This window comes from Anolis sagrei, chromosome Y, assembly GCF_037176765.1.
Source record: "Anolis sagrei isolate rAnoSag1 chromosome Y, rAnoSag1.mat, whole genome shotgun sequence".
NCBI lineage: Eukaryota > Metazoa > Chordata > Lepidosauria > Squamata > Dactyloidae > Anolis > Anolis sagrei.
This window is the reverse complement of record NC_090035.1, coordinates 70,914,994-70,942,669: the sequence shown is the minus strand read 5'-3', so window position 1 is coordinate 70,942,669 and position 27,676 is coordinate 70,914,994. Positions and strand designations below refer to the sequence as shown.

The 27,676-nt window shown below is 45.6% G+C and overlaps 2 protein-coding genes across 2 annotated transcripts; both read right to left on the bottom strand.

The window, feature by feature from the left end:
• Positions 1–955: 955 nt before the first annotated feature.
• On the bottom strand, positions 956–10,068 carry LOC137094742 (tetratricopeptide repeat protein 9A-like). The gene is made up of 3 exons (XM_067461873.1): positions 9,462–10,068; positions 2,903–3,085; positions 956–1,359 (listed from the first exon to the last, which is right to left on the bottom strand). Exons 1-3 carry the CDS (start codon positions 9,973–9,975, stop codon positions 1,277–1,279), a joined length of 780 nt encoding a protein of 259 aa, XP_067317974.1. The 5' UTR covers positions 9,976–10,068; the 3' UTR covers positions 956–1,276.
• A 2,572-nt stretch (positions 10,069–12,640) lies between these two features.
• LOC132780578 (cyclin-P) lies at positions 12,641–26,568 on the bottom strand. Its single transcript, XM_067461308.1, has 9 exons — positions 26,509–26,568; positions 24,698–24,772; positions 22,406–22,502; positions 21,894–22,000; positions 20,639–20,737; positions 18,652–18,807; positions 18,330–18,488; positions 14,902–15,077; positions 12,641–13,016 (listed from the first exon to the last, which is right to left on the bottom strand). The coding sequence occupies exons 1-9, from the start codon at positions 26,566–26,568 to the stop codon at positions 12,836–12,838; spliced, it is 1,110 nt and encodes a 369-aa protein (XP_067317409.1). The 3' UTR covers positions 12,641–12,835.
• Positions 26,569–27,676: the final 1,108 nt, after the last annotated feature.

Sequence of the window (27,676 nt, the reverse complement as noted above, 5' to 3'; positions counted from 1 at the left end):
TTCTGAACTCCAACAACCATGGAATTGAACCAAAGTTGGTACACAGAACTCTCATGACCAACAGAAAATACTGGAAGGGTTTGGTGGGCATTGGTCTTGAGTTTTGGAGTTGTAGTTCATCTACATCCAGAGAGCGCTGTGGACTCAGACAATGGTGGATGTGGACCAAGCTTGACACAGTTACTCAACATGCCCAGATGTGGACTCTGGTGGAGGTTGGGGAAATAGACTTTGACATTTGGGAGTTGTAGTTGCTGGGATTTATAGTTCACCTACAATCAAAGAGCATTCTGAACCCAGCCCACAAAGGATCTGCACCAAACTTGGCACACTACTGACATGGCCACATTGAACACTAGTGGGGTTTGAGGAGCTGTTTTTAAATTCTGGGAGTTGTAGTTCACCAACACCAAAAAGGAAGAGAAGGATAGGCAGAGAGATCATCGGCCTTCTCTGCCAAAGGGTCCCTAAAACCATCAGAAATATGTGTTTCCGATGGTCTTTGGTGACCTGTCTGAAACCCCCTTGCAACCCTCCTAAAGTGTTCTAACTGTAGGTCAGCTTTTTGGATTTTATGGATTTTGAAGAGGCACAAATACAGGATGAGAGTGAGAAACATGCCGAGAGGCAAACCCTTGTCATGACCACCTTCCACCTGGAAACCTATATCCTCAATGTGAAACACCATGTGGCTCCAGAAGAGGTCTCTACAGTCACTTATGGACCCAACACCAAGACTCAACCCTTGGAAGGCAATCATACTTGGCTATGAGAGATTGTCTAGAGTAGTATATAACTCTCCACTGTTTGGGAAGAGCTCAAGAATCTGGCTTTTCATAGTCTCTCTCCCTGATGCCACTCTGATGTGCCTTCCATGTGGTCCCAATCATGCCCACCTTATTTTGCACCACCCTATTCCGCTCGGCCAATCTCATAGAGGCACACACCTGGCAAATACTCTCATCTTTTTTTTTTCATTAAAAAAAATAAGCAACCCCAACAGTGTTCTGGCGAAATGCTACATTATCTCGTCCCACAGCCGAAAGGACCAGGAGCCATACTGGCTTTGGAGGGCAGCGCTGCTCTCCGCTGGAAGTTCTCTGGCTGTGGCATCTGCCAGGGCATGGCGGGCACCTGATGGCATCTTCCTGGAGCATGGAGGGCAGCGGGTGGATTCCGGGCACAATTGGCACCATGTGTAGAAGGCTATGTCTGTCACTGACGTGTGGGTTGGGCAGGGCGGGGGAAGAGCTCTGGCAAGGCAGGTCCAACGCTGCTACACAATCACCTCCTTGTCCCGCTGGTTGCAGCGGCTGATCTTGATCTCGGTTAGCTGGATGTAGCGCAGGACATTGGTGTCTGTGAAAGGGAAGGAAAAGAAACAGAGAATGATAGAATCATGGAGTTGGAAGAGACCAGCCCAACCAAAGGCCATGATGTGGACAATTGTGGATTTTGGAGAATTTCGGACTTCTGGATAAGGGATGGGAAGGGCTTTAGCACAGCAGGCTAACCGCCACCTGCTTGCCAATCGGAAGGTTGGCAGTTTGAAGCCCAGCTCAGGGTGAGCTTTTGGCCTTTAGCTCAGCTTCTGCCTACCTAGCAGTTCAAAAACAAATGTGAGTAGATAAATAGGAAAGATCATGCAGATCCAGAAGAGGTCTCTACAACCACTTATGGATCCAGCATCAAGACTCAACCTGCAGTAAATCTTGCCAATCGGAGGGTTGGGAGTTTGAAGCCCAGCTCAGGGTGAGCTTCTGGTCTTTAGCCCAGCTTCTGCCTACCTAGCAGTTCAAAAGCAAATGTGAGTAGATAAATATGAAAGATCGTGCAGATCCAGAAGAGGTCTCTACAACCACTTATGGATCCAGCATCAAGACTCAACCTGCACTAAATCTTGCCAATCGGAAGGTTGGCAGTTCGAAGCCTAGGTCAGGGTGAGCTCCTGGCATTTAGCCCAGCTTCTGCCTACCTAGCAGTTCAAAAGCAAATGTGAGTAGAAACATAAGTACCACTTTAAAGGAGGAAGGTATCTAAGGCACCCATTGGGAATGGGCTGTGGCACAGCTAGTTAGTAGCTAGCTGCATTACATCACTACTGACTGAGAGGTCATGAGTTCGAAGCCAACCTGGGTCGGAGTGAGCTTCCTACCATTAATAGTCTAGCTTGCTGTCGACCTATGCAGCCCAAAAGACAGTTGCATCTGTCAAGTAGGAAATTTAGGTACCACTTTATGCCGAGAGGATAATTTAACTAATTTACGATGCCATAAAACCAGCATGCGTTAGAATGAGGAAATACTCCATCAAAGGACTCAATGTCACAAGTGGACGGTGAAGCATCAGCTCCCCCTGTGGCTGGAATCGAGCATATCCTCATGGAGCCGGAAAAGCTGGAATGTTAAATGGCCTCTGTGTTTGTTTATAGATGTCGTATGTTTAATGGCATTGAATGTTTACCATATATATGTGCATTGTAATCTGTCCTGAGCCCCCTACCAGGTGAGAAGGGAGGAATATAAATAATGTAAATAAATAAATAAATAAGAAAATGCCAGAAAAATGCCAGTGATTCCATCAAGGAGGAAGTTTACGAATAAAGCTCTTCGGCAGGGAAAATGGAGTGACAGCACACACACACACCATGGCCGGAATCTAGCACAAGCCTCCAAGATGCCGAAGATGGGAAAGTCTATATGCATACCTCTTTCTATGTACCGTTATCTGCATTGTCAGTGTATAACAGCATTGAATGTTTGCCATACATGTGTTCTGTGATCTGGCCTGAGTCCCCTTTGGGGTGGGAAGGGCGGAATATAAATACTGTAAATCAATCAATCAATGCTCAAGTCCCTCTCTCTGTGCTTCCCTCCCTTGGATGCCTGTCCAATGATCCCACCTGTAGGTTCGCGGTTCTTGGCCTCTTTCAAATAGAGCAAGGCGTTGTCGTAGTCCCCAAGATGGTAGAAGGCAATGCCGGCCCGGTACATGGCTTTGAAGTTACTCTTCTCCTTGGCGAGGACTTTGAGGCAATAGTCCCGCACGCGCTCATAGTTCACCAGCTCTGACTGCAGCAGGCAAGCTAAGGGAGACCCAAGCAGAAAGGAAAGAAGATGAACAGAAGGCTCCTGCATATGAGGGTTGAATGAAAAGTAATGCCTCCAACTTTGTAACTCCTCAACAGATGGAAGTACTGGTATGTGACAGGTACTGGTTTGTTCAGTAGACTCTCCTCTACAGTTCCATTTTGGCAGGAAGCCTTAGCATGGAACAGTTGTGTTGTTAAAGTGCAAAGTATGGAACCCGGTGCAGACAGTCAATCAATGTGACTTAAGCAATGTGCAATCATTGAATTCTTGACAGCAGAAGGTGTCACCTCAACATTTTAAAACTTACTTGTCCAACGACGCACAATCACCATAAACAGATTGCATTCTCTGATTAATCTCCTTTGGGGTTGACACCTTCTGCTGTCAAGAATCACTGACTGGACATTGCTTAAGTGACATTGACTGACCATCTGCGCAGGGTTCCATACTTCACACTTTAACAACACAACTGTTTAATGCTAAGGCTTCCCACCAAAACGGAACTGTAGAGGAGAGTGTACTGAACAAGCCAGTATCTGCCGCATACCAGTACTGCCATCTGTTGAGGAGTTATGAAGGTGGAGGCATTACTTTTCATTCAACCCTCGTACCTTTTATAATAATTATAATAAATATTTATTTATATCCCACTTTTCTTCCTAAACAGATTTTTTTTTCATAACCAGCACTGCTTTCCTAGGTTGCCTAAACTGAACTTCCAACTCCAATTCCACTTTTAACCCAATTCCAATCCCCTTCTGCACTTCCAATCCAATTCCTATGCACTACCCACTCAGCCACTATATTAGTTTAAGACTAGCAAAGGTACTGTACAAATGTCCCTAGAATGCAGCCCTAATGCCATTGCTGTTATTATTCCTGCTGCTGTGGTCTTTCTTTCTCTCCAATTTGGGACTCAAAGCAGCTTAAAATAGTTCAAATAAATATAGTTTAAAAAATCAACAGCATACAGTTCCTTTGTGTCTCTGTTCAGAGAGGGAAAAAAAGCAAATAAGTACATATAATAATAATAATAATAATAATAATAATAATAATAATAATAGGTGACAGCAGGATTAAAGAGAAACAACTGGAAAATCTGACACGATATGAGGATTTAAAGATCAAACTGCAAAGACTCTGGCACAAACCAGTCAAGGTGGTCCTAGTGGTATTTGGCACACTGGGTGCAGTGCCTAAAGACCTTGGCCTGCACTTAAACACAATCGGTGCTGACAAGATTACCATCTGCCAGCTGCAAAAGGCCACTTTACTGGGATCTGCAGGCATTATTCGCCAATACATCATGCAGTCCTAGACATTTGGGAAGTGTCCGACATGTGATCTAATACAAAAGCCAGCATAGTGTCTGCTCTGGACTCATCTTGTTGTGCTTCAAAAAAAAAAAAATAATAATAATAATAATAATAATAATAATAATGTATTGTTGAAGGCTTTCATGGCTGAAATTACTGGGTTGTTGTAGGTTTTTTCGGGCTATATGGCCATGTTCTAGATGCATCTAGAACATGGTCTAGGGGTATCTAGAACATGGCCATATAGTCCGAAAAAACCTACAACAACCCAATAATAATAATAATAATAATAATAATAATAATAATAATAGAGTTTAAAAGCAATTAAACTATCCCAAATGAAAGCCAGTTAAACTCATGCACCATTAAAAACAACAATAACAACCAATCCAGCACATTATACAGGACCGTTAGTCTTTCAAAAAATCAATTCTCAAAAGCCTGCCAGAGCAAAAAGGTTTCTACTCACTCAAGCAAAGATAGCAAAAGAATGCCATTATGGGCATTGTTTGGGGAAGGTCCCTAAGGAAGATCAAGGTATTTGGGAGCATTGTGGGAAGAGGATGTGGTCAAGGAAGAATAATAGAATCATAGAGTTGGAAGAGACCACATGGGCCATCCAGTCCAACCCCCTGCCAAGAAGCAGGAAAATCGCATTCAAAGCACCCCTGACAGATGGCCATCCAGGCCTCTGTTTAAAAGCCTCCAAAGAAGGAGCCTCCACCACACTCCGGGGCAGAGAGTTAAACAGCTCTCACAGGAAGTTCTTCCTAATGTTCAGGTGGAATCACGTTTCCTGTAGTTTGAAGCCATTGCTCCAATGCATCTTAGTCTCCAAGGGAGCAGAAAACAAGCTTGCTCCCTCTTGTCCCTATGACTTCCCCTCAGATATTTATACATGGCTATGTCTCTTCTCATCCTTCTCTTCTTCAGACTAAACATGCCCAGCTCATTAAGCCGCTCCTCATAGGGCTTGTTCTCCAGACCCTTGATCATTTTAGTCACCCTCCTCTGGACATATTCCAGCTTGTCAATATCTCTCTTCAATTGTGATGCCCAGAATTGGACACAATATTCCAGGTGTGGTCTAACCAAGGCAGAATAGAGCATGGGTGGCATGGTTTCTCTGGATCTAGACACTATGAAGGCCAAAGTCCCATTGGCTTTTTTAGTGGCTTAAGCGGCTGAGCTGGAAAAGAAAGGGGCCTGAGACTGTGAGGAATTGTGGGAGTTGAAGTCCAAAACACCTAGAGGGCTGAAGTTTGCCCATATTTGGGCTAAAACAAGGTCAAGCCATGCTAAGAGGAAAGTATTCTGAATCAAAGGGGAAAAACTAAAAAGCTGCCAAGTTATTTAGGTCACAGGAATCTCAAGGCAAACCAGAATAGACATGTTGGCATTATCATTAGCTAAGTGGAACTTGCAGCCAATTACAATAGCAATTGTCAATGCAAGGAGAATTTTCAACATGTAAAATAGTAATGTGGGTCCGGCCGGATCATTTTCCCATTGTAGCTCAATGACATGTGTTCCAGGATTGGCTGGTGTATGGCTAGTATCCTCCCACTGTATGCTGTTGTTAGGCAGATTTTCCCAAACTGCTATCAGTGCTATAACATGTATGCCTTTGCTTTGGGGTCAGATCGATCATCGGTAATGCTGAGATCTGGACTCGCACTTGGCCACTAAATATACTGATGTATTTAAAATGCATCGTCTCCACTCTTGAACCCCAAAGTAGGTAAGGTTCTCCTTGGGTGGCTCTGGAGCAATCCTTCCACATGTGTCCCATTTACTAGACTCCTTACAAATTGCTGAAATTCAGTGTTTCTCAAGCTGAGGTTCGGGAACCCTAGGGGGGTCACAAGGGGGTTTTCAAGAGGGGTTGCCAAAGACTATCAGAAAACACATATTTCTGATGGTCTTAGAAACCCTTTTGGCAGAGAAGGCTGAAGATCTCTCCACCTGTCCTTCTCTTCCTTTTTGGTATTGGTGAACTACAACTCCCAGAATGTAAAAACAGCCCCCACGCCAACCTCAACCTCAACCTACAAAGCTGGTCATGTAGGTAGTGAACCAAGTTTAGTGCAGATCCATCGAGGGCTGGATTCAGAGTGCTCTTTGATTGTAGGTGAACTATAAATCCCAGCAACTACAACTCCCAAATGTCAAGGGCTATTCTTCCCAAACTCCACCAGTGTTCACATCTGGGCATGTTGAGTAACTGTGTCAAGTTTGGTCCAGATCCATCATTGTTTGAATCCACAGTGCTGTCTGGATGGAGGTGAACTACAACTCCAAAGCTCAAGGACAATGCCCACCAAACCCTTCCATGGTGATCATGGGAATTCTGTGTGCCAAGTTTGATTCAATTCCATCGTTGCTAGAGTTCAGAATGCTCTTTGATTGTAGGTGAACTATAAATCCCAGCAACTACAACTCCCTAATGTCAACATTTATTTTCCCCAAACTCCACCAGGGTTCAAATTTGGGCATATTGAGTATTCGTGCCAAGTTTGGTCCAGATCCATCATTGTTTGAATCCACAGTGCTCTCTAGATGTAGGTGAACTACAACTCCAAAACTCAAGGTCAATGCCCACCAGACCCTTCCAGTATTTTCTGTTGGTCATGGGAGTTCTGTGTGCCAAGTTTGGTTCAATTCCATTGTTGGTGGAGTTCAAAATGCTCTTTGATTGTAGGTGAACTATAAATCCCAGTACCCACAACTCCCAAGTGACAAAATCAACCCCCCTCCTCAACCCCACCAGTATTCAAATTTGGGCATATTGGATATTTGTGCAAAATTTGGTCCTTTGAATGAAAATACATCCTGCATATCAGATATTTACATTACGATTCGTAACAGTAGCAAAATTACAGTTATGAAGAAGCAACGGAAATAATGTTATGGTTGGGGGTCACCACAACATGAGGAACTGTATTAAGGGGTCACGGCATTAGGAAGGCTGAGAAACACTGGACTAGATAGTTATGTCTTTGCTAATAAGTAACACCTCTGGTCCAGACTACCTTTAGAATTGACTACTGGATCTGTAGAAAGAGATCCATTGAATTTCCAATTCAGTTGCAAGTTCCTTAATCTTGACCCATTTCCATCAACACTTGATGTTATGGCAAGAAGCAGTGACAGAGGTCCTGGTTCTCATCACTGATGCCTCATTTATTTATGGGAAAGGATGTAAACACAGTCCTGCCTATGCCATAATCAAAACCAGAATGGATTCCTCTCCTAATCTGGTATCTGGTTCAAAAGGTGGGATGGGGCGATGTTTGTATAAGTTAATAGTAAGACTACACAGTCTTAATATTGTGGATCTGTAATTGTACTAGTGAATACGAATCCATATAAATTCCAGGTTCCCATCCATCCCCAAAATGTATTGATGATAATCTGACTGGTTTCAGATTGTTGTTTTTCCCTCCAAAGATCCCTGATCTGAGTCTTCCAAAATCCATGAGATCTCCATCAAGCTCGCCCTTTCCCCACCCTTCCTCTCAAGCTGTGCAAAGCAAGCCCTCCTGTGCCATTTTGCAGGGGCAAAACAAACAGAAGTTGTGGAGGTTCACTTAAGGTTGCAAATCCAGATCTGCAGAGGAAGGAAGGAAGCAAAAAAGGATGGAAGGAAGGGAAGGAGGAAGGGAGGGAGGAAGGGAGGGAGGATGGATAGATGGATCAAAGGATGGAAGGGAGGGAGGGAGGAAGGAAGGAAGGAAGGAAAGGAGGGAGAAAGGAAGGAAGGGTGGATGGATAGATGGATGGATGAAAGGGAAGATGGATGGACGGTTGGATGGAAGGGAGGGAGGGAGGGAGGAAGGATGGATGAAAGGGAGGAAGGAAGAGATAAAGGAAGGAAGGAGAAAGGAAGGAAGGAAAGGAAGAAGGAAGAATGGCTGGCTGGAAGGATGGATGGATGGATGAAAGGAAGGAACAAGAAAGGAAGGAAGGAAGGGAACAGAAGGAGGAAGGGAGGGAGGATGGATGTATGGATGGATGGAAGGATGGAAGGGAGGGAGGGAGGGAGGGAGGAAGGAAGGAAGGAAGGAACGAAGGAGGGAGGAAGGAAGGAAGGGAGAGTGGAAGGATGGATGAAAGGGAAGATGGATGGATGGGAGGTAGGGAAGGAGGAAAGAAGGAAGGAAGGATGGACGAAAGGGAGGAAGGAAGAGATAAAGGAAGGAAAGAAGGGAGGATGGCAGGAAGGATGGATGGATGGGAAGGAGGAATGGAAAAGGGAAGGAAGGAAGGAAGAAATAAATGAAGGAAGGAAGGGAAGCAAGGCAGGAAGGAAAGGAGGAAGTGGGAGGAAGGGAGGAAGGAGGGAAGGATAGATAGATGTATGGATGAAAGAGAGGAAAGATGAATGGATGGGAGGAAGGGAGGAAGGAAGGGAGGGAGGGAGGGAGGGAGGGAGGATGAAAGGGAGAAATTAAGAGGTGAAGGAAGGGAGAAAGGAAGGATGAAAGGAAGGCAGGAAGGAAGGAAAGATAGAAGGAAGGATGGAAGGGAGAAAAGATGGAAGGAAAGATAAGATAAAGGAAGGAAGGGAGAAGGGAAGGTAGGCAGGAAGGCAAGAAGGAAGGAAGGAAGGGAGAAAGGAAGGGAGGATGGAAGGGAGGAAGTAAAGAAGGTATAGGAGCCTGCTGGGCTGTCTAGTGCCCCCAAACCTTACTATGAGTAGATTTTTGGAGGAGATGAGCCACCCTGGAACAATCTGGCCAAAGGTGCATTTGTTAGATACATTCAACACCCGTGGCTCAATGCTGTGGAATCACGGGAATTGTAGTTTAGGGAGGCATTGGCACCCTTGGGCAGAGAAGGCGAAAGCCCTTGCAAAACTACAATTCCCACGATTGTGTAGCATGGAAATCTATCCTGAACAGCAAGCATGGGCAAACTTGGGGCCCTCCAGGGGTTTCGGACTTCAACTCCCACCATTCCTAACAGCCTACCCGGCTGTTAGGAATGGTGGGAATTGAAGTCCGAAACCCCTGGAGGGCCCCAAGTTTGCCCTTGCTTGAGAGAGTCCCACCTGTGAGGCTGTTGTAGCACTCGATCTCGGTGCTCTCGACCAGGGCCCGCTGCTCCTCGGAGAGCCTCCTCCAAGGCAGGGCGGGCTCCTCGCCCAGGAGGGCCTTCTTCTTCTCGGCCACCACCCCCGCCGGCCCCTCTTTCTCTCCTTCGCCCGGGAGGCCCTTGAGCTGCATGAGGGCGCGGTGGTACTTCCCGATGGCCTCGCGGAACTTCTTCTGCTTGTAGCAGCGGGCGCCCTCCGCCTTGAACTCCACCGCCGCCTGGATCTTGGCCTCCAGCTGGGAAGAAGAGGCCGCGGCGCCTCCTCCTCCTCCGCCTCCCCCTCCGCCTCCCCCTCCGGCCTCCGGGCAGCTCCGGTGGAAGGGGCTGGTCTTCTTCTTGTCCTCCATCCTCATCATCATGGTCATGGCCCTCTTCCTCCTCGCGGGATTCTGCTGCTTCACGGCCCCATCCCCAGGCGAGGCTTGGAGGAGGAGGAAGGAGAAGAAGGAGAAGGGGAAGGCGCTGGGCATAAAGGAGGAGCCCGGCTCGGGGGCCCCAAAGGAGCAGCAGCAGCACCCGCCAAAGCAGGAGTCCCAGCCGCCGCCGCCGCCGCCGAGGGATGCTCTTCAGCACCGCGGACAGCGCTCTCGCGGTGCATGATGGGAATATCTCCACTCTCCGCCTCCTCTTGCATCAGCGCCAGCTCTGCCTTTGGAGGTCCCAGCTGGGATGGGAGGGGGGTCGCATGGGGAGGGATTGCACACAGAGGCGGCCCTAAGTAATTTTCAAAGATAAGCAAACAGTATTTTTGACGCCCCCCCCCCCCAAATCATTGATACATATTTTCTGTTCGCCGTGGGAGTTCTGTGTGCCATATTTGGTTCAATGCCATCATTGGTGGAGTTCAGAATGCTCTTTGATTGTAGGTGAACTATACATCCCAGTAACTACACTTGCTGCATTTGCTCCCTTGCCTGCCCCGCTTTGGGTCCGGAGGCGTGCCTGAAGACCCCGGCGTGTGCACCAAAAGTCACCTCTTCTCCTGACTTTCTCCTCAGCCATTGGGACCAAGAGAGAGAGAGAGAGAGAGAGAGAGGTGGAGACGCCCACCTTTCCTGAAGATAGGCGCAAAAACAAAGGAGGGAGCGGAGGTGGGAGATACCTCCAGCCAGAGGGGCTTTCTCTCTCTCTCTCTCTCTTGGTCCCAATGGCTGAACAGAAAGTCAAGAGAAGAGGCGACTTTTGGTGCGCACGCTGGGGTCTTCAGGCACGCCTCCGGACCCGAAGCGGGCCAGACGTGGCGGCTCCACCCCTTGGCCCACCCGCGGATTGGGGAGAGGAGAGGAGGCGGGTGGAGCGCTGGGGGATCGGGAAAGGGAGCCGGTCACGGGGAAGGGATCGAACGTGGAGAACGATTGAGCGCCAGCTCTGGTCGCGCACCCGGTGGCCGGGTGGAGCAGGAACGAGAGGGGCTAGGCGAGACTCAAGGGCCTGGCCCCTTTGGGAAGAGGATTGCCCAGCAGCGAGGCAAGAAAGCTGAGGCTCCCCCTGGACTGCTAGGGCTGTTGTGAGCTGAGGGGGCGCTCCTCAAGTGGAAGGTCGAGGGGCATTTACAGAGGTGCCTCTGCGCCCCTTGCAAAAAAAGTGTTCTGCGACCGCTTACTTCGCGTAATGGAAGAGCCGCCCCTGATTGCACAGCCCCCCAACACAGTCTAACCCACAATCTCTCAGGCAGGAATAAATAACAACGACAACAACAACAACAATAAACTAATAATATAATTATTGTGGATGTGGCTCTTAATGAGACATGCCACATTATCACAAGCTGTTTGTGCCCTACACCACTGGAGAAATTACACTGCCGGATTATAATCTGCAAAAACATGAATTCCTATGCACACTGCACAAATCTTATTTGTAGTGCAAAAAATACTTAAAACAATACAATAATTAAAATGAAGAACAATTTTAACAAATATAAACTTATTAGTATTTCAATGGGAACTGTGTGCCTGCTTTTGGCTGATGAGATAGGATTGTTGTTGTTGTATGCTTTCAAGTAGTTTCAGACTTAGGTTGACCCTGAGTGAGGGCCGGGCAAATGACCTTGGAGGGCCATATCCCCCCTCCCCCCACAGGCCTTAGTTTGAGGACCCCTGGTCTAGTCGGCATTGCACCACTTGGCATCCACCAGGAAGTAGCAGCCAATAATGGAAGGACCAAAGCAGTGACATCCCCAGCTTATCCCCGGTTTGGATATCAGCCAGCACGCCAAGGCCTTAAATCAAGATATAGCTTTCTAAGGTCCAAAGAGATACTTGCAGGAACACCTCAGCAAGCCAGAGTCCAAAAGCAGCAGGCTAAAACCCAGCACCTCAATCCATGGCTGATACCAAATGAGAGACTCCCTCCTGGGCACACAGAAAACTGGGCAACTTGGAAGGCACTGAACAGACTGTGTTCTGGCACCATGAGATGCAGAGCCAACCTCAAGAAATGGGGCTACAAAGTGGAGCCCACGACATGCAAGTGTGGAGAAGAGCAAACCACTGACCACCTACTGCAATGCAACCTGGGCCCTGCCACATGCACAATGGAGGACCTTCTTATGGCAACACCAGTGGAACTCAAAGTGGCCAACTACTGGTCAAAGAACATTCAACAGAATGCCAAGTTTGCAAACTTTGTGTTTCCTCAAATATATTAGTTTGCTCCTAAATACTAGCTGAGGTCAATCAGAATTAGTTGTTTAGGGGGCTGTTTCTATCATTGGCTGGAACAGTGTGTTATACTCCATCTGTAAATGGTCTAGGCTGATTCTATGCTGTGTCCCATCTGCTTTACTACCCACAGAGCTTATGTCCTAGCAGTCATGTGTATCAACGATGGGCACCAAATGGACTCCTGAGGACGTCTTAAACTCAACCCAGTTCTGGCACATTTAAAAGAAACCCAGCAAGAAGAATTGGGAATACACAAAAGTGAGAATAATATACTTTATTAGACATTTGAAGAGCCCTGTTTTCTTACAGGTCATCAATTCTTTTCTTTTTTAAAGGTCTTGCGTCATTTCGACAGGATTGGGCAAGGAGGGGAAACCTGCCCACGGAGCAAAATTTTGCTAAAATGCATTGAGTGAGAGTTAAAGCAGAAAGAGAGAGAGGAAGAATAAGGCATATAGTGCATGCACAGAGAAGAATAGTAGAAAATAGAGAGCACAAGACATACACACGCACAGAAACACTGCTCAGCAACATAATTCTATACACTTGACCATCCTGATGGGTTTCTAGTCTAATGCCACTCATTGGTGCCAGGAATGACTTCCACCACACAGTGTGAAATAATGCAACCCCAGCACCAGCATCATAATAAAGCAATACTCCTTCATGGGATGGGGCTCCCCAGGCAGCGATTTAGAGATTCAGAGGCGGTGATGTCAAAGCTGGTACTGATGCAGAGCTTTTGAGGCCGGGAGTATTTCAGGAAAGTGGCACAGAGGGGAGAGTTGGGTCCTCGCAAAGCAGCCTTGGCCATATAGGGATACACAGCAGACAGCTCAGACTCACTGCAAAAGGATCAAAGTAGGTGAGATGACAGGAAAATAAGGGATGCTGATTTTGCAGGGAATTGTAATAATAAGCTGAAAGAGTCATGAATTCCTTCATTGTTGTCTTGTTAGACCTCATCCCACATGATAAATAAAACATTGAGAGCTTTGCATTGCCCCATTTGGAAATTAAATGAATTATTTTTCTACACCCATCGCACTTTTTCCCTCATTCCGCTTTCATTTGAAATTATCCATTTTGTTGGAGCATGCAAGGAATCAGTGTGTATGTGTGTGTGTGTCAACTGAAGCTGATTGATCGAGCTATGTGCAGGGAGATAGCTGAGCCCGGGACTTTTGGTTACTGTTACATGTTTGTTCAAGCTTGAGCTATGCAGGTGCAGAGAGAATGAGAGAGAAGCAGAGAGAGAGAGTTTGGAGTGTGCTCTCACTTCATGGGTTACTGAAGGAGTGTATCCACATGAATAAAAAAAGGCCATTTTAAATCTCTTGTAAAAGGACATTATGTGAGTTGATGCAACTGATCACACTGTATGTAGGTTGTAGTGAACTACAAAAAATAAATTACTTCTTCTTTATTGCTCACCTGTGTGGCATATTTTCAATCTCTGGCAAGGCAGTGTGTGGGCCGATCAAATGTGAACTACACATGGTTTATTTTACATTATGCCACACATTTGCCTTCCCATCACACAGGAGACATATTTCTCCTCCCACTGTCTCCTCCCCTTTTTTCTTTTGATGAAAAAAATCATTTGGGTTTTTTTTCCCTCACGGAAGTACTTTTTGATGTCAGATCACATTACAAAAAGATATAAATTGCCATTCCTTCCTCTTGGGTCTCAAAAAGATAATGGCAGAAGAAAGGAATCTATACTGCCCATCCCTCCAGAACAACATCATTGTTATGTTTACAAGTGGACAATGGAGGACTGCCATCACATGTGAAATTTGACATCGTTACCTGTCTCAACGTGGGGAATTTAAAATGAAGTTGATTGCCAATTGATTGAGGAATCATCGGCAAAAATCACACTTTAGAAATAGCGAAATAGTTGAAACCCAGGTACAAGCTTGCGTTGTGGGTATTGACCTTGAATTTTGGAGTTGTAGTTCACCTACATTCAGAGAGCTATGTGGACTCAAACAATGATAGTCCTGGACCAATCTTGGCACGAATTCTCAATATGTCCAAATGTGAACATCAGTGGAGTTTGTGGAAAATAGACTTGCCATTTGGGAGTTGTAGTTGCAGGCATTTATCGTTCACTTACAACCAAAGAGCATCCAGAATCCCACCAATGACAGAATTGGGCCATACCTCTCACATGAAACCCCCATACCTTGAAAGGACTCGCACACACAAGCCTCCCTTCAGCCTCACCCAGCACATGTGCACCACCTTGCCATGCGCCGAGCACACCTGCTCTCCCCTCCCCGCTTGTCTCAGAAATAGCCCTCCCTTTGGCTGAGAGGCCAACCAATCACAGTGGAGGAGGGCTTTTGGTGAGAGGATTGGCAGTCTGTTTCCAAAAAGGAAGAGAAAGACAGGCGGAGAGATCTTCAGCCTTCTCTACCAAGGGGTGCCTAAGACTATCAGAAATATGTTTATTCTGATGGTCTTTGGTGACCCCTCTGAAACCCAACCTCCAGGTTGAGAAATGCTGTTCTAGAAGAATCAGTGGCAGTTTGAGTGTTGGACTCTGATTCTAGCCATGGAAACCCATTGAGTGACCTTGGGCAAGTCACACACTCTTAGTCTTTGGAAACCCCAGGATAGGTTTGCCTTAATGTGGCCATTATCACCAAGCCTGCCAAAGCACTGCCCTTTCTCTCTCTGGTGAGGCAAGATTGGAACATGGGTGTGATCCCAAGCCCTTACCTGTATGTGTGGAGTTTGCAGGAGCCTTCCTGGGGCATCTCCTTGGTGCCCCCCTCCTGAAGAAGCAAGCGCTGTGACAAGTGCAGGGCCGCCAGGGCCAGCTGAGCAGGCTCAAAACGCACACAGTCCACCTCCATCAGAGAGAGCTCCAGGAAATACCGGGCCAGGTACTGTACCTGGAAAGGCAGGTGTAGAGGAAGGAGAATGAGTTAATTCTTCCCAAGTCAGTAGTAGGCTCCGGTACCCCACAACATTTCACAGATGCAAACCAGGATGTGTTGTGTGGTCAAGCAACATTAGATTAGGGTCGAAATACCAAATATAAACATATTTACTCAAATATAATGCTTTGTGTCATAAAGTAATCATAGTGCCGATCCAAAGCAAAAGGGGAAGCTGCTTCAGGAGTTGTACCTGGAGCTCCTCTTTGAAGGACGTCATCTCTAATTAAATGCCCAGGGCTCCATGCCATGCAATCCTCGGATTTGTAGTTTGGTGAAGCACTAGCATTTTTTACCAGAGAAGGCTCAAACCCTTGTAAAACCACAGCTCCCAGGATTCCATAGCATTGAACCAATTAAAGTGGATTCATTCTACAACATAAATACACCCAAGATTTTCTTTTCCATTGCTGGAAGCTTTGGAAAGTTCTAACACAATCTATATAAATAAAAATGTAATGTTCGTTTGTGGGATTAACAGAACTCAAAAACCACTGGATGAATTGACACCAAATTTGGACAGCAAACACCTAACAACCCAATGTATGTCCTTCGCTCAAAATTTTTTGATTTTGTCATTTGGGAGTTGTAGTTCTTGGGATTTATAGTTCACCTAAAATCAAAGAGCATTCTGAACTACACCAATGATGGAATTGAACCAAAGATGACACACAGGACTCCCATGACCAACAGAAAACACTAGAAAGATTTGGTGGGCATTGACCTTGAGTTTGGGAGTTGTAATACACCTACATCCAGAGAGCACTGTAGACTCAAACAATGATGGATCTGGACCAACTTGGTACAAATATTCCATATGCCCAACTGGGAACACAGATGGAGTTTGGGGGAAATAGACCTTGACATTTGGGAGTTGTAGTTACTGGGATTTATAGTTCACCTACAATCAAAGAGCATTCTGAAGCCCATGAACCTTAGAATTGGGGCAAACTTCCCACACAGAACCCCTATGACCAATAGAAAATACTTAAGGTCACCCAGTCCAACTCCCTTCACCAGGGCAAGAAAACGTTATCAAATATTGTTTACCCACAAGCAGAAAGAAATTACATATATTAGAAACCAACACTTTCTCATTACTTTATTTTCCAGATGACCAGACTGGGCCACAGCAACGTGTGCCAGGGGACGGCTAGTTGTTTATAATGAAGGAATTCTAAGCAGCCAGCAACAATAATGTGCAAACCTCACAACCTCTGAGGATGCCTGCCATAAATGTGTTTGAAAAATTTCAGGAAATAATGCTTCTGGAACATGGCCATACAGGTCAAAATACGCACATCAACCTAATGTGCACCAAATTACAAAGAGCACACTTTTAGCCACTATGCATTATATTCAGCAGCAAGTACTTTTTTTTTTTTTTTTTTTGGTTTCAGGGTTTTGGAAATTGAGGTGAGCATTAGATTCAATGTTGCATTAGACTCGAGTAAATATGGGTATTGATGATGAAGAGCAGATAACTGAGCAAATTCTGCAGCAATTTGCTTTTTCTGGAGCCTTCTGGCAAGAATAAGATTCCACTCGCTGACTCTTTTTCTCTATTACTGAATTAACCATTTCTACACACTGAATTCACGTTGCAGCAGCTGAAGTAAGATGTGGGCAAAGAAGTGAGAGGACGAAAAAGAAAATGGGGCACTGTAGAGACAGAGGCAAAGTGGGTCAGCAGAAACTGCCACTATTCCTGCCAAATTGAGACAGTTAGAGGACAAGGATCCTTGGATGGAATTCAGGGGTTCCCAATCCTCTAGAACAGCATTTCTCAACCTGGGAGTCAGGGTCCCTGGGGGGGGGGGGGTCACAAGGGGGTTTCAGAAGAGTTGCCAAAGACTTTCAGAAAACATATATTTCTGATGGTCTGAGGAACCCCTTTGGCAGAGAAGACTGAAGATCTCTCCGCCTGTTCGTCTCTTCCTTTTTGGAAACAGACGGAGAATCCTCCTGGCAAAATCCCTCCTCTGCTGTGATTGACCGGCCTCTCAGCCAAGGGGAGGGCTGTTTCTGAGACTCTGTGTGGAGGGGAGAGCAGGCGTGCTTGGTGCATGGCAGCGTGGTGCGCATGGGAGGACGAGGGAGTGTGAGCGAGGCTGGAGAGAGGTTTGCGCCCCTTCAAAACACGGGGGTTCTGTGTGGGAAGTTTGGCCCAATGATAACATTGGTGGGGTTCAGAATGCTCTTTGATTGTCGGTGAACTATAAATCCCAGCAACCACAACTCCCAAATGTCAAAGTCTATTTCCCCCAAATTCCACCAGTGTTCACATTTGGGCATGTTGAGTATTTGTGGCAAGTTTGGTCCAGATCTATCATTGTTTGAGTCCATAGTACTCTCTCTGTTGGTGAACTACAACTCCAAAACTCAAGGTCAATGCCCACCAAACCCTTCCAGTATTTTCTGTTGGTCATGGGAGTTCTTTGTGCCAAGTTTGGTTCAATTCCATTGCTGGTGGAGTTTAGAATGCTCTTTGATTTTCAGTGAACTATATATCCCAGCAACCACAACTCCGAAATGTCAAGGTCTATTTCTCCCAAACTACACCAGTGTTCCCATTTGGGCATGCTGAGTATTTGTGGCAAGTTTGGTCCAGATCCATCATTGTTTGAGTCCACAGGGCTCTCTGGATGCAGGTGAACTACAACACCAAAACTCAAGGTCAATGCCCACCAAACCCTTCCAGTATTTTCTGTTGATCATGAGAGTTCTGTATGCCAAGTTTGGTTCAATTCCATTGTTGGTGGAGTTCGGAATGCTCTTTGATTGTAAGTGAACTATAATCCCAGCAACTACAACTCCCAAATGACAAAACCACCCTCCCCCTCCAACAAATCCACCAGTTTTCAAATTTGGGTGTATCGGGTATTTGTGCCAAATTTGGTCAAGTGAATGAAAACACATCCTGCATATTAGATATTTACATTACCATTTATAACAGTACCAAAATTCCAGTTATGAAATAGCAACGAAAATATTTTGATGGTTGGGGGTCACCACAACATTAGGAACTGTATTAAAGGGTCACGACATTGGGAAGGTTGAGAACCACTGTTGTAGAGACAGAGAGCAAAGTTAGTTAGCAGAGGCTTAACTGGCACTGTCCCTAACAAACTGAGACAGTTGGAGGGCATAAGATCCTTGGATGGGGCTCAGCGGTTCCCCATCCTCCTTAAGGCTACTGATATTTACCTCCAAGGTGGATTGGGCCACTTCTGCCACCCAGTGGAGCAGGTGGAGAGGGTTGGCATAATGTAGTTCAAACTTCAGGCGGGTCAAGATCTTGCGCTCCATGCGCAACAGCTCCTTCCAGGTGAACGAGTCCTGTGTCATGAAGCACAACTGGTTCGCCTGCAGGTAAGAAGGAAAGGCACACTTGGGGAGAGGAGGCTTCTGCTAATGCAGTATCTGTGTGTGTCTACATTTGAGACACAGGGGCCATCCCAAATAAGGCTTTCACTGTTTCCCTTCCCCCAAAGCCCTCAGAGGGGGAAAGTCCCAGCTGTCTCCTTACCTCTGGGCAAGTGCTGTCTTCCACCTTGCAGGCCACAAAGAGGCAAGCAATGCCCAGGAGCTGAAGGCTGAGGATGCGCACCTTGCCTGCTTTCATGTAGGCATTCATCAGGTAGACTGTCAGGTAGAGTGTCTCATCAGACAGACAAAAATAGTCCTGGTAGGGGAAGAAGTCCAGGTTGGGGACAGTGACATAGGCAGAAGAGCATGGGGTCAGGTTGGTCTTGCATCACCCCCCTTCCCTCACCCAACAACGGACCTTAAGAGGGCAGCATGCTTTCCAGAATCCCAAGCGAAGTTATTATGGAGGAAGAAAACACAAGCTAGGAAAGGCTGCAGCAATTTGCTTTTGCCTGAGCCTACTGGGAAGGCCAAAATTCAGCCCTCTCCTCCCGACTTTAGTTGAATAAACTGAGCCTCAACTCAATTGATGCTCTGTTTACATGGTTGCCCCTCCACATTTAAAGATCTGACATTTGCAGATTTGATTACTCATTTCAGTCTGGGAATCTCTAGGGTTCTACAGTGTGATTCTATAGTCAGCTTTCAGTGGTCTGCCAAGCAGAAAGATGGAAGTATTATATTATTCAATCCATTATATCCCCCTGGTGGTGCAGCAGATTAAAGCGCTGAGCTGCTGAACTTGCTGACCGAAACATTGGAGGTTTGAATCCGGGCACTGGGGTGAGCTGCCACTGTTAGCCCCAGCTTCTGTCAACCTAGCAGTTTTAAAACATGCAAATGTGAATAGATCAATAGGTACCACTTCAGCGGGAAGGTAACGTTGCTCCATGCAGTCATGCCGGCTAAGTGACCTAGGAGGTGTCTACGGACAATGCCAGCTCTTCGGTGTAGAAATGGAGATGAGCACCATTCCCCAGAGTTGGACACAACTAGACTCAATGTCAGTGGAAAATTTTACCTTTACCTATCATTTATTATTATTATTAGTGTTATTATTAATAATATTTTAATAATAACAATAACAACAATAACAATAAGACTCATGCAGTTGGGACAAGGCCCCCCTCCCCCCAGTGGCACAGCGGGTTAAACTGCTGAGCTGCTGAACTTGCTGACCAAAAGGTTGGCAGTTCGAATCCTGAGAGCAGGGTGAGCTCCCGCTGCTAGGCCCAGCTTCTGCCAACCTAGCAGTTTGAAAACATACAAATGTGAGTACATCAATAGGAACCGCTCCAGCAGGAAGGTAATGCTGCTCCATGAAGTCATGCCGGCCACATGACCTTGGAGGTGTCTACGGACAATGCCGGCTCTTTGGCTTAGAAATGGAGATGAGCACCACCCCTCAGAGTCAGAGACAACTAGACTTAATGTCAAAGGGAAACCTTTACCTGTACTACAGTTGGAAAGCACCCCAAAGGAGATTCAGTTCTACCCCATTCTGCCAAGCACAAAGATGGAATTACAATTATATTATTATGCATTATTAAGGTAATGGCGCTCCATGCAGTCATGCTGGCCATATGATCTTGGAGGTGTCTATGGACAAGGCTGGCTCTTCGGCTTAGAAATGGAGATGAGCATCACACCCCAGAGTCAGACATGACTGGACTTAATGTCAGGGGACTACCTTTACCTTAGCTGCTATTATTATTATTATTATTATTATTATTATTATTATATTTTATATTATTGTTTAAACTCATATAGTTGGAAGAGGACCTAGAGAGAGAAGAATTCTCCAATGTTAAAATAGAACATTTTTAGTGGATTTTTCCCCCTGGGTTTTGTGAGGGGTCCTGTGCCTCTAACCCCATAGAAAGTAGAAGACTGTACTTTGAACTCATATTGTTAGAAGGTGTTGCTCTGTTGCCTTAGCTGCAGATTGGCACACAGCCCTTTCCTCTCCCCTGGAACAGAAACTGGGGAATGTGTACCCTCGTCTCCCACCTTGGGAAAACTCAGGAAACCTGGAGACTCAGGGATCCAGCAACCCCATTTGGATGGGCAATTTTGCCAATACCTACATGAACTTGCACCAGCCAGTCGATGACAAGGGCACGCATCTCCGGCGTGATGGAGCGTGGCAAGTCAAAGGCTTGGAAGGCATACGATTGCTGCTTCTGCTGAGGGAGGAGAAGACAAGACACCCCAAGGTTCATCTTTGGCATCTTGTACACACCTCTTCAAAGCCATCACCGTTTCTGGCCTAGACATACGTCCCCTTTGCCTATTCCTCTATGTCAGACAAAGTTAACCACTTTGAGGCCAATGAAATCTGTACTTTGTTTTGGTACAGTTGCCAAATTTGCAACATGGGGTTGCATGATTAGCAAGTCATGCTAATCTGTATTTGTGGGTTTGACTTCTGCAGATCTGATTTAGCATGGATTTGGTTAATTTGGTTTCTCTAGGAATTTCCAGGTCTTCTAGGGCAACCCTATGGCCAACTTCTGCCGTTTCTATTTTGCAAATTTTGGAACTAGACCAGAATGAATATTTCCACAAAGAGTACTTAATCTAAGGCCCTCCGCCTCCCATGACTGCTCCTGAGCAATGAATACACAGTGAGCAACTTGATCAATAAGATACCCATCCTCTGGGATTTTGGGTTGCAACTCCCATCATTCACAAAACCACATTGCTGAGGCTTCCGGGAATTAGGAGATCCAAAAATTCCAGAAAGTGGAAAACTGCTTCAGTCCTGTGATAACAGCCACCCTCCAGCATGGAAATTCAACTGTTTCCTTCCTTGGGGTTTTAGAATGGCCTCCTCCCCATCAAATAGACACTTTTGAACTGTGGTGTTGGGGAAAAACACTACAGTTGGACCACAAGAAGATCAAACCAATGGCTTGGCTTGGACCTCAATGGGAATGGTTTGGACCACAAGAAGATCAAACCAATCCATACTCCAGGAAATAAAGCTCGACTGCTCATTGAAGGGAAGGATATTATAGGCAAAGATGAAGTACTTTGGCCACATCATGAGAAGACAGGAAAGCTTAGAGAAGACAATGACGCTGGGGAAAATGGAAGGAAAAAGGAAGAGGGGCCGACCAAGTGCAAGATGGATGGATGTATCCTTGAAATGACTGGCTTGACCTTGAAGGAGCTGGGGGTGGCCATGGCCAACAGGGAGCTCTGGTGTGGGCTGGTCCATGAAGTCATGAAGATTGGAAGCAACTGAACGGATAAACAACAATTCCAAAATCCCCATCAGTGGACAACTCTGATCGGTATACAACCTCCTGCTGTTGTCTTCCTCCTTTTCCAGCTCACCATCATGCTGCTGAAGATGTCGTAAGCATATTCCCTCTCTAGGCCCATATTCATTCGCAGCATGGCTTGGGACAGTTCCTCAGTGAGGGATTCTGAGGCAGGAACAACTGAGGAAAGGGCAGAGAGAAAAAGTGCGGTAGTTGTGCAATTTGACTCGCTTACACTTTGTGCAATTAGTCAGTGCCTTCATTTTTACCTTGATGTTTTTTTCCCCCCAGACATCCAAGAGAGGAGAGGTTGAATCCAAATGGAAACATGAAATGAGTCTTTTTACCCTCCATTGCAGTGGTTCCCAACCTGTGGGTCTCCAGATGTTTTGGCCTACAACTCCCAAAAATCCCAGCCAGTTTAGGATTTCTGGGACTTGAAGGCCAAAACATCTGGGACCCACAGGTTGAGAATCACTGCTCCATTGCAAGGCAGTCTTCTCAACATTCCCAACATATCTCCACTTTTTATTCATCCTGAAATCTGCCATCCCTGAATACCCTTTTCTGCCTTCTACTCCTTACCTCTCTGCAGAGGGGCTTCTGGAAGAGTCCTGGGACAGATGGCCCCCAGCTTCTCAGATGTCAATTCTTTTTCATTGCTTCCTGGGATCTTTTTCTTCTGCAAGACAGATGTAAGAAGACAGAGGTTAACAGCAAATACTGTAGAAGTCACCAGCTTCCTTCCCAACAGTGAGTGTTCCTTGCTCTATTGGCCACCACTGCATGGAGAGAAATTGGATGGAGTGACACCTGAAGCAGCCACACAAAGTACAATAGTTGCAATAGCATTATCATATTTTTAAAGCTGTGTTGTTTCTGTGATGGGTTATCTTGGGTCCCATGTTGGGAAAAGACCAAGGTATTATTATTATTATTTGAAACACAACAAGATGAGTCCGCAGCAGACACTCTGCTGGCTGTTGTATTGGATCACATGTTGGACACTTCCCAAGTGTCTAGGACTGTGCGATGTATCCACGAATAATGCGTGCAGATCCCAGTAAGGTGGCCTTCTGCAGCTGGCAGATGGTAATTTTGTCAGCTCCGATTGTGTTTAAGTGCAGGCCAAGGTCTTTAGGCACTGTACCCAGTGTGCCGATCACCACTGGGACCTTTACTGGCTTGTGCCAGAGTCTTTGCAGTTCGATCTATAAATCCTCATATCAGTGTTTCCAGTTGTTTCTCTTCAATCCTGCTGTCACCTGGGATTGCAACATCAACAATCCATACTTTGTTTTTTTAACACAATTGTGAGGTCAGGAGTATTGTCCCAGAGTAGCTTGACGTGTTCATTCTCTGTAACTTTTTCCAGCTTGTGGTCCCACCAGGTTTTTGTCACAGGCAGATGGTATTTGTGGCACAAGTTCCAATTAATTATCTGAGCAAAGGTGTTGTGCCTCTGCTTGTAGTCTGTCTGTGCGATCTTCTTGCAGCAGCTGAGGATGTGATCTATTGTTTCATCTGCTTCCTTGCAGAGTCTACATTTTGGATCTGTCATCGACTTTTCAATTCAGGCTTTGATGGCATTGATTCTAATGGCTTTATTATTATTGTTGTTATTAATAATAATAATAATAATAATAATAATTTATTATCATTGCGCATCAAGGTAATTAATATTTCATTTGGGGCTTGGGATGGTCCCTTGCCTGGCACACCTACCTTCAATATCAAGCAATGTTTGGATTAGATCAATGGTTCTCCAGCTTCCTAATGCCGCGACTTCTTAATACAGTTCCTCGTGTTGTGATGACCCCCAACTATAACTTTTTTTTGTTGCTACTTCATAACTGTAATTTTGCTACTGTTATAAATCGTAATGTAAATATTTGATACGCAGGATTATTTTCATTCATTGGACCAAATTCGGCACAAATACCTGACACCCAAATTTGAATACTGGTGGGATTGGGAGGGATTGATTTTGTCATTTAGGAGTTGTAGTTGCTGGGATTTATAGTTCTCCTACAATCAAAGAGCATTCTGAACTCCACCAATGATGGAATTGAACCGAACTTGGTACACAGAACTCCCATGACAAACAGAAAATACTGGAAGGGTTTGGTGGGCATTGACCTTGTGTTTTAGAGTTGTAGTTCACCTACATCCAGAGAGCATCGTGGATTTAAACAATGATGGATCTGGACCAAACTTGGCACAAATACTCGGTATGCCCAAATGTGGACACTAGTGTAGTTTGGGGAAACTAGGCCTTGACATTTGGGAGTTGTAGTTGCTGGGATTTATAGTTCAAAGACTATTCTGAACCCCACCGATGATAGAATTGGGCCAAACTTTCCACACAGAACTCCCATGACCATCAAAAAATATTGTGTTTCTGATGGTCTTTGGCGACACCCCCCCAGGGGCTCCGGCCCCCAGGTTGAAAAACGCTGTGTTAGCTTAGTCTTCTTACACAGGCCCTTTTCATATCCACCCCCTGTGCCTAATTTTCATATCTGAAGATTTTTCCTGGAAATAGAAGTGGAAACAAGCTTGAACAAACCAGGAAGGCAACCCTGATCTCCCTTGTTCATTCAGAGGCCACGGTTAGCATTCAGCAAAACAAATGCTTGCAGTACATGGACTGTTGTTCTTGGATGCCTACTACTGCATGGCTTCATTCTTCTCCATCTCATTAAGTGGCATCACACTCCTGTCCATTTGGGGCTGTTGGCACTCAATCCTTTTATGTGGGAAAATGAGGCTTCACAACTAAAGTGAGCTCTGAAACTTGTCTTACTCGAAAAGATAGCTATCAAAGTATGGCCACCAACTAGGCAGATCCAGGCTATGAGTTAGAAAAACACTCACCTTTCCACATGATTGTTCACTATTCAAACCTTTGTTGTCCTTGCTTTTCAAAGGCTCCCTTTTCTCATCTGCCACCTGCAAGTAAGCAGAATTGGGGAGGATTTAAAAGAGTGGTTCTCAACCTTCCTAATGCTACAACCCCTTAAGACCGTTCCTCATGTTGTGGTGACTTCCATTGTTTGATAGATTTTGTCATTTGGGAGTGGTAGTTGCTGGGATTTATAGTTCACCTACAATCAAAGAGCATTGTGAACTCCACCAGTGATGGAATTGAACCAATCTTGGCACACAGAGCTCCCATGACCAACAGAAAATACTGTAAGGATTTGGTGGCCATCGACCTTGAGTTTGGGAGTTGTAGTTCACCAACAGAGAGAGCACTATGGACTCAAACAATAATGGATGTGGACCAAACTTGGCAAAAATACTCACTCTGCCCAAATGTGAACACTGGTGGAGTTTGGGGAAAATAGACCTTGACATTTGGGAGTTATAGTTGCTGGAATTTATAGTTCTCCTACAATCAAAGAGCATTCTGATCCCCATCAATGATAGAATTGGACCAAAATTGGCACACAGAACTCCCGTGACCAACAGAAAATACTGGAAGGGTTTGGTGGGCATTGACCTTGAGTTTTGGAGTTGTAGTTCACCAACAGAGAGAGTACTATGGACTCAAACAATGATAGATCTGGACCAAACATGGCACAAATACTCAATATGCCCAAATGTGAACACTGGTGGCGTTTGGGGAAAATAGACCTTGACATTTGGGAGTTGTAGTTGCTGGGATTTATAATTTACCTACAATCAATAGCTTTCAGGCAAAAAAAAGAAGAAGTAATCTCACGAACAAAGTAGGCTTTATTCAAAAGCATACATTGGGGTACGAAACAAAATTCCAACTGCCAGTTTATTTCCTTCACGCCTCCTATCTATGCTGACCCCTTCCCTTCATTATTCCCATTTCCATTGCAACCCTCGCCCTTGTTTCAAATATACACAGGTCAGATCTAAGGCGTGGCCTAATTTCCTGGCTTCACACAAAACCAGGAAATAAGATGACACAAAGAGCATTCTGAAACCCACCGACAATAGAATTGGGCCAAACTTCCCACAAAGAACACCCATGACCAACACCCATGACCAACAGAAAATCTTGTGTTTTCTGATGGTCTTTGTCAACCTCTTTGGCACCCCCTTGCGATCCCCCCCACCCAAAGGGTCCCGACCCCTGGTTTAAAGGAACAGATAGGTATTCCTTTCCATTCCTATAATGTTCAAGCTCTCTAACTTTAGGGATGCCACTTATCCACCAGCTGGCACCTACACTTGCTAAAGATCCAGCTCAGGAGAGGCAAAAGTATTTTATGAGTCCTGCTGGATATGGAGTAGAATGACCCTTTCCCATAAAGCTAGAATTTTGAATGGATAAGAAAGAGATTCTGCCCCATGACTCTACAAGAGACCTCTGCCTCTGCAGTCTTGACTTTGAGCAAGCTAGGAAAGCCAGCCATCTACTCAAAAGAAAGAGACAGGATGAAACTCACTATGTCAATTTTGAAAAACAAAAAATCTGAGCATGTGCAGAATGTAAACATTCCCTTCACCAGCAACAAACACATTACACTGAGAGCTACCTCTGAGGATGCTTGCCATAGATGCAGGTGAAACGTCAGGAGAGAATGCCTCTAGAACATGGCCATATAGCCCAAAAAAACCCTACAACAACCCTCTCTAAAAATAGTTATTCAATGTTGTCTTCTCCCCTCCAGTGAGTTCAAATTAATAGATTCAAAGACATCTCTTACCCCTCTCCGCAGCACAGACCAAGGGCTTGTGGCAAGGTAGGTTGTGGGTTTGCCCCACATACTTCCAATGGCAAAATCAAGAAGGTTCGGAAGGTAGCTCAGCTTTCCCCAAAGGAACAAGACTGGCTGGAAACTCCAACTGGCTCCCAGGTTGGGTTAATTAAGGCTTGTTAGGGAGAAAAGGGATCACTACCACTAGGAAGGCCTGGGTCCTGAGACATTTTGGAGTTTTATGTTTCCATTCTAACTCATGGTATGCATTGTCACAGAACATGGTGCCAAACACATCTGCTGCAGGGGTGTATGGAGGTGGTGATGAGGAGATATTGGGAAAATATAGATATTTATTGATTGATCTATGCATAAAATCATATGTACCTTCCAAGCACTGAAATGTATAGGAAAATCTAGTTCCCTCTGTGTAGCCAGAATGCTAACAGCAAGCAAGCTGCTTGTCTCCAAAAGGGGCTGAAGAGGAAGGGGGGTATGCATTCCAGAAGAGAGATAAGACACGGGCTGGTACGAGAAGGCCCCCTCTAAGTAAGAAGCCTCTTGACCTGTCAGAGGGCCTCTTTGATGGATGACTGTAAGCACAGCCAAGAGGGAGGAGGAACACTCCATGCTTGCTCTGGTTTCAGCTAGACACAGAGACATGTTTTTGCATGTTGGAGGTTGGAACCTGATATTCTTATGATGCCAGGATGACGTAGGGATGATGATGATTGTATGAAGATGTATGTACTAGTATGTTCTTTGTCTGCTTGATTCTGAAACCTATAAAAGGGCAGTCCACACCTTGATCGGGGCTCTGGTTTTACTTTTGGGACATGAGTCCACACCAGAGTCGCCAGCTGGATAAATAAAGCCGTATTTTCTGTCTCCAGAAAGGATGTCTCTTGGTAATTATCTCTCCTTTCCTCAAAACCTATTTCCCTGCCATTTCATTTTGGCGAGCCAGGTCCAGGAGTAACAGGCAGAAGATTTGAAGGAGGTCAAGAGAGAGAGAAGCCAAGAGAGAGATTTTGAGATCGGGAACGCCTTCAGGAGTCAGCCAAGCCGGCGTCCAACCAACAACTGAACCCTACCAGCTGGGGTGTCTCTGTTTGATGCCAGGGATCACTTGAAGCTTGGAGCAGGGTGGCTGCTCCTGACGGGGTTCTTTCCTTTC

Coding starts and splice junctions, on each gene's coding strand:
- LOC132780578 (XM_067461308.1), bottom strand. CDS start 26,568: ATGTGGGGCAAACCCACAACCTACCTTGCCACAAGCCCTTGGTCTGTG. Junction 18,808..20,638: donor ACTGGCTGGTGCAAGTTCAT/GTAGGTATTGGC, acceptor TTCCCCTACCAG/GACTATTTTTGTCTGTCTGA. Junction 13,017..14,901: donor TGCAAACTCCACACATACAG/GTAAGGGCTTGG, acceptor ATCCTTTTGCAG/TGAGTCTGAGCTGTCTGCTG.
- LOC137094742 (XM_067461873.1), bottom strand. CDS start 9,975: ATGCCCAGCGCCTTCCCCTTCTCCTTCTTCTCCTTCCTCCTCCTCCAA. Junction 3,086..9,461: donor GTGCTACAACAGCCTCACAG/GTGGGACTCTCT, acceptor GGTCTCCCTTAG/CTTGCCTGCTGCAGTCAGAG. Junction 1,360..2,902: donor CAAGAACCGCGAACCTACAG/GTGGGATCATTG, acceptor TCCCTTTCACAG/ACACCAATGTCCTGCGCTAC.